Source organism: Dromaius novaehollandiae, chromosome 5 (assembly GCF_036370855.1).
Source record: "Dromaius novaehollandiae isolate bDroNov1 chromosome 5, bDroNov1.hap1, whole genome shotgun sequence".
Taxonomy (NCBI): Eukaryota; Metazoa; Chordata; class Aves; order Casuariiformes; family Dromaiidae; genus Dromaius; species Dromaius novaehollandiae.
In genome coordinates, this window is record NC_088102.1 from 12,498,346 (window position 1) to 12,508,048 (window position 9,703).

The 9,703-nt window shown below is 47.6% G+C and overlaps 1 protein-coding gene across 1 annotated transcript in view; it reads right to left on the reverse strand.

Annotated features, from left to right (window-relative positions):
* The window catches only part of EXOC3L4 (exocyst complex component 3 like 4), a 32,052-nt gene extending 22,557 nt beyond the window's left edge, over positions 1 to 9,495 (reverse strand). The window contains exons 1-3 of the mRNA XM_026111424.2: positions 9,302 to 9,495; positions 6,794 to 7,193; positions 2,065 to 2,716 (exon numbers count right to left, since the gene is read on the reverse strand). Coding sequence (XP_025967209.1) covers positions 2,065 to 2,716; positions 6,794 to 7,148 — 1,007 coding nt within the window. The 5' untranslated portion in view covers positions 7,149 to 7,193; positions 9,302 to 9,495. The remainder of the gene's footprint in view (positions 1 to 2,064; positions 2,717 to 6,793; positions 7,194 to 9,301) is intronic.
* Positions 9,496 to 9,703: the final 208 nt, after the last annotated feature.

Here is a 9,703-nt window from a genome sequence, read left to right on the forward strand (position 1 = left end):
TGACACGCGACTTCACCACTCACTTTCCTCTGGATTACCATAAAATCAGGACAGCTGATTAGTGGGGAGGCAGGGGAAGGGAGGCAATGCTTGTGTTTCTCACTCTATAGCAAGAAACCCACTATTAGCCTGTACAATTGATAGCATGTGCTACCCTGCAATCTGTCTGCGGACTACAGAAGCATTGCATCTTTCAGTATGATAAATATGGAGAGGAGAAAAAGGAAAATATTCATGAATTTGATTAATGTGGGACATAAATTGCAAGCAGTCACCTGGTTAGCAAGGAAGAGAGCTGCAAAGGCAGCATCCTATAAACAGCCTGTTCTTTCACTCAACCACCCACAGGGTTCCCATCTTCAAACCACCACCAAGCACGTGGTTAGGTTCAGATCCAAGGTAAGTGAGGATTGTACTGTACAAGGTCAGGCAGATGAAGAGTGGCAGCTCAGCAGAAAAAAGTTCAGCCTGCTGAAAGTGTCCTGAAGTCAATGTTTCTGTGGTCATGGCTTACATTTCCTGGACAGGTACATCTGTACATAGAAAGCATTATATAGTCCAGCTGCTGCATGAATCTGCTGTTCAGGACACCATAGAATTAAATACCAACTCTCTGCCGTGGCTGAGAGGACCGACTCAAACCTATATTAAAGCAGCCTATTCCTCTTCCTTTCTTTTTTCCATTTGTTTGAACTGCAGCATTGCTAATGAGTTTGGGCCAGGCAATTCCTCATTTTGGGGAAGGATCCCAAGAGGGGATGGAGCTTTTTAGAATGGAAAAAAGAAATCAAAATGTCCCAACCCAGCAAGGTGATTGGATGCTGTACCCCAAATTGCTGTAACCTCTCAATAAACTGATAAGATAGATACATGTGATGGAGCCAAAAGTTACCGGAGGCTAGGAGTGTCCCAAGGAAGTACTGCTACTGGGTGCCCTGTTTCACCACTCTTCCCTCACAGTCCATTTTTGGCCACTGTCTGAGGCAGACCTTTGGTTTGACACGGTACACTTCCTTCTTCCCTTGTCTGAGGAGCATTGGCTGGTTCGTGCTTGTCCCTTCCTTAGGCAACTGGTTTGGGCCGTTGCTGGAGACCAGCTGCGGGGCTAGATGTGATTTTGGCCTGACATGGCCGTTCTCATGTGCTTATGAACAAACCCACCTCCTGTGCATGTTGTCTCTCTTCTTCTTCCCTCCCCACTGTGTATTTCTGCTGGATTTTTTCTCTGTGAGCTCTTTGGGGCTGTGGCTGTGGTGTACGCCTTAGTAACTAAATATAAGTGACCAGGGAACAATTGCGGACGCACAATGTCTGGATCTTCTACAGGTGCCTATCTTAGGTGTTTCCTTTGGCTCTAAAAGGAGGCAACATCCAGCAGCACAAGTTTTTTTGCTATTGTGAAAATTTCCTGCCTTCACACCCACACACTCAGAGCGCCCTGATTTTTGATATGTTTGTCCATGCAGCTGCTAGAGTATTTTGGTCACCACTGAATTACAGGGAGCTTTAAGAGGTCCTAAAATACTTATCTCCCATTCAACTTGTGGGCACGTCTGAGCCAGAACCTTTGTTTTAATGTGGCTAATTCCATATAGTGATGCCTTGGCACCTCCTCAAAAGTTGCCTGTGACCACTGAACACGAGTGGTGGTGGTGGTGAAGTGGCTTGTTTCCAAATGCATCATTGTTTTAATGAAACAGGAAGGAGGGAGCGCTCCCCCGCAGGCCACTTACTGTGCCCGGAAAAGGCACCGAGCAGCTGTTGTACCTCGCAAAACATTTCCACAGAGGGAGCAGGAATTCTTAGAGTTGCAATGCAGCACTTGAAGGGGGAGCTTCCCGGTTTATGAGAAGAGGAAACTGGAGAGGGACGGAGAAACAGGGTAATTGAGATCTGTGAAATGCAGTAAGTGTTTTAATCACAAACCTTTGTCACCATCCATTAGTAGATTAGTTATCAGGCCCTACTGTATAAGCGATTGCATCTCTTTTGCTCACACAGGAAACCGAAAATAGCTACGTGCTTTCAAAGTATCCTGCGGCCCTGTTAATAACAGCAGCTTACCTCAGGTAGGTGTTGGCAATCCAGTCGAGCAAGGCATAGAGCTCATTGAATTCCAAGGGTCTCTGGGAGAGATCTTGCAAGTGGGAAGCAATGGCCTTGTGAAAAGCCTCCACATACATGTCACACACCCTATAATCCTCTGGATAGCACTTTTTTACTGCAAACTTGACTTTCAGTAAATCTTCACTCAGGTGTTTCCTGAGGAAACCTAAGTGGAGATCAAGCCAAGAACTCTCTTCTTCCTTTGATGCCAGGGGTATGCTCAGGACTCTCTTTCTAGCACTCTTGTTGATAGCTTCCCTCCACTCCTCCTTCCACTTTCTGGGTGTGCCAAGCAAGTCTGACTCAGGACCAGTGGTGTCACTTGCATTAGGATGAGCTGCTTCTTCATTGGCTATTAAAGTCACCAAGGATGCCAGCATGGTCTCGTCTACAGTGGGATGCTCCAGTGTTCCTACCACGATGGACTGGATTGTGCTTGTGATAGAATTATAAAGCAAATCCACATCCTTGGATTTCCTGGCAAACTCTTGGGGGTTATCTTTGTATTTGTCTGCATCCCTTTCAGCTATCACCTCATCTTCCAAGTATTTAATGCTTGCGAATGCTTCCAAAAGTTGTCGTTTTTGAATAAGTTCATTTATTTCCATTACTGCAGAAAAAAAGAGGGCAAAATAGGTATTATGTGCTTGACAGGCCTGTAACAACAGAAAATCCCCAACAGGAGGGCTTGCAGGACTGGTCTGAGTAGGCAGATCCCAACAGTGCATACAAGACTGATCCTCTCTGGTATCTCCAAGTCCTCTTGGACACAGAAGAGGAAAGCAGTGGAAATAAAATCACTGCAAAGTCAAAGCCATATGTCTTTAAAAGACTGGTTTTGGAGACAGGAAGTATTAAAAAAAAAATCATAGCCCTGAAGAAAAACCTCAAGCAATGGCTAACAAGGACTGCACAGAGGGCACTGGGGTCTCCGGCTGCATAAAACTGAGCCTGGCTCTGCCCCTCTTTTAGTCTGGGACTGAAGTGCAATTGGCAGCTGAGGCAGATGCTGGTATACCTTTCCAGCAGGGATTTCTGTTAGCTGTGATGCTTTTGTTTCTCAGCATACCAGCCTGCCTTGCACGGTACTGCTCCTGCAGCAGTGACTCCAGCACAGCCAGGCCCCTACTTTCTCTGGCTGCAAGAACATTTCTGCATGTTGCTGGAGAAGGCAGGAAGGGTGGCCAGGGGTCCAGCTGGAGGGAGCACAGCAACACATGTCCACCCTCAGGCCTTCTGAGCTGCCAGTCCACCCACCAGGACATCCTCCACAGAGACCAAGGCCCTGGGAAAGCAGATGCCGCTGTGGGGATGCTTCTGATACATTTTGGGAACATTCACAGTTCAGACGTAACCTTGGGCAAAGCCTGGGCTCCTCTCCTGTCCTGATTTTGTGCCCTCTACCTTATCCATTCTGAGTTCTTCTGAGAGACATCCCCGACTCGAGTCATGACTAACCAGCTCCTGGATTCCTACAGAGATTACCAGTGATTTGTATTACAAGGACTCCTTTAGATGCAGGGGCCAGATTGCTCACGTGCTTCCTGGAGCTGAGGAAACAAACCAGTGACTGGCCCATATGTGGCTGGCTGCCCTTTCCAGCCCGGGGCCTGAATCACTGATTAGATCAGTGATTTTCCAGCAAATGGGCTGGAAAGGGCATTTCCAGCCTGTGCCTAGCACAGCAAATAGCTTCTGAATGATGCTTCTTATCTGCTCCAGACATTTGGGGATGTCTGTAAACGGCTATGGCCCTTAGCCCCCTCTCAACCAAAAAAAGGGATTGGAGGATCAGAAGCCACAGCTTCTCAGCTCTGCAGTTATTGCCATCGGCAATCTCCCCTTGGCTGGGGAGAGAGAAGGGGCTCTGGGATAGGGCCCAAGGCCCAGGCATCTCCGTGCATGAAGAAAAAGGGGAGCATGGCATAAAGAAGCCATGTCCTGGGAAGTGGAAAGAGGGAGAGGTGGGAAGGGAAAAGCATTCTGTGCCCCTGTGTGGGAGGACGCTGAGGTGGCAATGTGGGGGCAGCCACGGTTTGAGGAAGTCCCTGAGGTGGCAGGAATGCAACACCCAGGAAGCCAGTGGAGGAAACGGAGAAATATCAACGTATGCGTGGTATGTGGAGTTCAGTGGCCTAGGGCAGTTCTGGATCTCGTGAACTGATCATTTACAGCCTGAGTATAAACATACAGATAAACGCCAGGCGCTGCCTTTTATCGGTAGCATTTGTTTTCCAAGCAGTGGACATTGCTGTCGCTGCGTGGTCTGGGAAGGTGTGTGCACTCGGAGGGGGGATCCAGATGTGTGCTTTTTCCTGGCACTCATGTCTCGCGCTGGGCCTGGGCACTTCCTTTGTTTGGCTTGCCTTGATAAATCCCCCCCACCAGCCTTCGGAGAGCGACGGGTTGTGCTGGGGCTGGTGCCTTGCCTCCTCAGGCCAGACTGCCAGCAGGGGTTGAACTAAAGGGTATTGGCTGGTTGTTGGCTGAGGCTGGGGGAGAAACACCTCGAACCCCCAAAGTGGCTGAGATCTACTGAGTTTCCCATTTCTTTTCCAAAACCTTGCTGCAGCAAGATCCACAGCCCCTTTGCCACTAATGTCAGAGGTATTTGCTGTGGGCTGAGGGGATCCGAGAGTACTGTTAGCTTCTGAGAGGCCAGACGAAGCCCTCACCATCTCCTGCATGGTAACAGATGCTCTGATCAGGAGATCCCATCGTGATACTCAGCGTAAAACAAATGTTAAAGAGAAGGGAAGGGGTATTATTTAGGTATGTGTGGCCACTGTTTCTGGTGTGCACACATGAAATGATATGGAAAGGTTGGAGAGCACTCAAAGAAGAGATGAATGTATGGTTCAGAGCCCAGAATTTATGCCTTTGGGCTTATCTGCACACAGATTTTATACAATCTGTGCAGTGTGGGGGTATCCTTATGAAGACAGAAAAACACCAAATAACCCAACTATTGACATAGCATATAGTGCATAGAGTTTGTGAGTGCCTATATGAAGCTACAGCTGCACTACACTGAAAGGGAAGGGAGATTGTGCCGATTAACTTAATCTCTTCTAGGTAAATAAATACAAAACCTGTTTTTGCCCAAGTGCTTACAATGTGAGACTAAAGGAATACATTCTGTTCAGCTCATCAGAGTGAAAATGCCATTTAATCACCATCTAGGATAATTATTCAAGGAGGTGATATTGGGTGCTAAATGGATCTTTAATTTAGCAATACGAGATCAGCCAGCTGGTAATTGAAAAAAAACAATTGAAAGGCAATTAACCATTATACGGCTTAATGGGGCATATGGTGGAGTCTTCTTCACTTGCCATATTTATCTCAGGATGGGATGTATTTCTGACAGAGTTGCTCTAGTCTAGGCCAATCACTAGTTACTGGGCACAGGACAGGTCTTATTCGTGCAATTCATCAGCTTGTGTATTGCAGGAGATAAAAAGAGTTTCTCCTAACATTTTGTCTTGCTCCTGATCTATGACCTTTTGAATGGACTAGCAAAACTGAAGAGATGGGCTCAGATTCAGCTTACTGGCCTCACAGGGTATCAGTGTGAAGCTGCAAATAACTTTGCGGTGCAGAAGAGCATGTTATAGCAATGGGACAACATCAGCCCTTCTACCTATTCCCCATGTCATGCTACACAGTAGACCCAGAGCTTTTCTTCTCTAGGAATTTAGGCTGATGAAAGGTCAAGCTATACTGACTCATTTCAGCCTATCTCCTGGATGCAATGTAATACCTCTGCCTTGAAAAAGCAGATGAGACTATGGCTCAAATCAAGCTCAAAGGCATTGCAGTCCACTCACACCCGGGGAAAAGTGATAGCTAAGCTGATGGTAGTTACTATGACTTGACCATGACCCATTATCTAATGCTGACAAAAGGTATGACAGTGAGCCAGCTTGGGGGAAAGGGCAGAAAACAATACTTGCAACACCACTGTTGTGAGAGGAATAGATGGAAAGAAAGTGTAAGAGAGCAAAAGCATCTGTGAAGGTCCCTTGGCAAGTCAGTCTCTCAGATTAGGAAGCAAGGTTCTGAGCTGGCCCACATCGCATCCAAACAACCCAATAATTTCCCATTATGGAGGAGCCCTTCCTCCCAAACCCAACTAGACTAATTGACAACACTTATTTATAAAATAGTCTGTATTCAGCAACAGTGGCCCCCAGCCATTTTGGATCTGTGAATACAGTTGATTCACTGCATTTCTCATGGCCAGCCCCTGTGTGTATCATCCTTATTTTTGATTTAAAAACATGACTTAATGGGACAACTTATCAAGGCCTTGCAGTAACCTATAAAGTACAATCTGGAAACCATCAGTCTGACAGCTGAAGAGCAGAAACTATCCGGAAGTGCAATGCCAACAACAGTATAGGAATAGCCTGCATTGCACTTCTGCATAGTTCCCGTATATGGACTGACTCACTGATATGTTGATTGAAGGTAGGCTGATTGATATAGTTAAACTAACATAGTGGAGGCCACAGAACAGCCTGTTCAATGACAAGTGACCTGCCCTCAGGCTGAGATCAAGTGTCTCTAGTGGGATGCCCATTTCTTTAGCACCTCCGTTGGGCCCAAGACTTGCAAAGAGTAAATTGCTTGGAGGCTGCATTTGTCCTGCCAAGCTAATCACATTGTTGTTCTCTCTTCTTACCTGAAAGAGGTTTTCCTTTGATGGGCTCTAATTCTATCTTCTCCCCAATCTCCTCCATGCCATTACAGATCGTGGTTTTGTCCTGCTCATAGCTCTTGGGGAATTTAAAAGAAAGTCGTATGCTTCTCAGAGTGCCAGTAGATTCCTTTTCTTTATCTTTGTTCAGGTTTTGTTTTGATTTCCGGATGCTTAACATTGTTTTAATTCCTCTTTCAAAGATCCCTATGTCGTGGCTGGGCGAAGTTGAGCTATTCAATTCTGGAGCAACATCCATCTCTTCCTTCCCAGTACTGTTTGTTGGAGAGGCTGGTTCTGATGTTACACTTGTTGGATGTAACTCCATATTTCTATTCATCTTGTCTTTCAACAACAGGTTTTCCAAAAATGTTGATGGTAATGACTAAAATGAACAAAACAGCAGAATTAGATGAGAGAAACCTAATAGACTATTACTGTGTCTCCAAAGTCAGTCCTGGACTGAAAGTCTTTGTCCATCCCACTTAATCCAAGGACAGAGCAAGTCTGTTATAGCCCGTAGCTATTGAAACATTTCTCTACCCACAGAAACTAGGTGCTGGCCTGCTTTTAGCTCTGGAAGGCTCTAGTCTAGCTCTTTAAATCAGGTGAGCGGCCAGCTATTTCTTCAGTGTCAAGGAATCACTGAATGTCAGGGATGCTGAAATCAATTAAAACCATACTATTTCTTTTGGTAACAAGGTATGTTTTTCCCCTCTTCCTTCCAGATGGATTTCAAGCCATGTAACAAGGATAACCCTGCTTGGGATAGGTAACCCACTGGAGTGTTCCCACTTTCTAATGCAGGCACGGCAACTGTGGGCTGTGCTGCTGCTCCTGCCCAAGGCCAGCGCTGACCTGCTGCTGCTGGAACAGGGCTCACGGGGTGGACAGTCTATCACGGCCATTGCACCGCACTGGTGCAGGGGGCTGAGCAAAGCCTCCCTGTTTGCCTTTAGCCCCTTCCACCCCAAATCAAAGCAGTCTCTGCACTCTGAATCGTCAAGATTACAGTGAGGGAGGCTGCATGATGTAGCAAAGGTTCATATCACTCATCCTACCTCAGAGCACGTCAAGGGCAAACACAGGAGACCCTGGCAACAGCCTGAGTCTTTGTTGCAGAGTTTCACAGACCCTTGTCCCCACCAAGGATATTGCAAACAACTTCCCAGCATTGTGTTAACAGGCTCCAGTGTTGCCTCGCGGCTTTCCTTAGATTGCTCCACCACGTAATGCTGTGAAAAGCTATCTCTAAGGCCAAGAAAGCCCCTGCATGAGTGGTGGGGGATGCCACAGGGCCCAGTGCACCTAGGAGCCCAGTGCTTCCCTGGGAAGGTGCATGTATTCACATTTCTACAAATGACTGTGCCCCTGTAAACACCTGGTGGGAGTCGGGTCCCCTACATCTGCTCAGCTCCTCTTCTGCTGTAAACGGACTAGCTCCCTCCCCACTGTGAACTCTGGCCAGGGTGTCTGGGAAGGGGGCAGTGGGAAAGGTTTTGCCTCCCTTCCCTTCCCTTGCACAGAGCTGAAAGCAGGTCAACAGCTAACATAGCTCGGTCTGGGGAACATTGCGCATTGCAGAGCTCTAACGATGGTAAATGCCATGTTTCCCCACAGCAAGCTCAAGGCAGCTCAGCAATCAGTTTGAATCATTAGAAACAGCTATTCGTTGAGGTCACCCAGGAACTGCCTGTTTCAGGTCTGTCCAGCTTGCAGGAGCAGGGAATTAAATATGATTATAGTAAACAGACATGCTGGGGCTCTGGAAATATATCTCAGCCTTCCCTGATCAGAGTTTGGCCAGATTTCTACCCTCCTGTGCATGTTTATTCCCCAGGTTATAAACTGCAAAGATTGTGGCTTCCCATCAGTTTGATGAGCTCCTTGCACAGCGGGGCTCAAATCCTGCATCACAGCTTCTCAGAGGAAATACTGAATTATCCTTATCTCTTGGCTTGCCTTCCTCAGGAGCTCACCTCATCACAGCCCATACAGCAGTGTGAAATGGGGAGAAGGGCACCCCATTTTCCAGAGATTTCAGTAGGAAAGGGACTGATTTATGAGTTTGAATTCTGCATAGTGGGTGTGCGGCCTGAGTGGAACAAGAGCAGCAATTAAGCATGTGAGTTGTTTGAGGGAGGAAGTCAGAGAAGGAGGAATTAACCTATAGGACAAGGGAAGAGGACATACAGACCCAGGTGATGACCAAACCGATCCTCTCTGCAGGAAGCCAGGATAACCCAGACATGAACCACAGAAATTGAGAAACCGAAATTGTGCGAGAAACCCAGGGGCACTGCATAGTCCAGCTCAGCTTTCCCAGACCTCTGCTGGGCACAGAGCCCTCTGAAGTCCTGCGAGAGCTGCCAGGTGGTGGTCACTGGAAAGGGGCTGAGCAGAAGTCCCCCCGAGAGCGCTTGCTGGCAGAAAGGCTGCCCTGGTTTGCAAGGAGCTGGGAAGCCCAGTGGAGTGGCTCCGACACAAACTCACCTGCCTCAGCTCGCAGGAGCCCCTGACTGCAGGCCAGCACCCTCAGAGGATCTCTCTGTGGGCAAGGAGCCTCCCTCCATCTTCCTTGGCCTTCTGCAAAAGGGTTTGTTGGAGATGGAAGAAGGGCCCATCCACTCCTCTTCTCCAGCAGCTTTCCCTCTTTGCTCCCCACAGAGGCTCAGGCACTGTTTCACTTTCGTTATGTCATGGGCATTTAAAAGCAGGGAAGAGGCGGGGGAGAAATACGAGGAGAGCTCCAAGAGTTAATTATTTACCATATAGATGGCAAAGGTAACCTCAGCACCCAAGGTGAAATGGGGGGCTCTGATGGACGAAGTGCACAGGAGCTAGCTGTGCTCCTCCTCAGTTGGGCACTGAGCCCCATTGCTGCAGCGCAGCAGT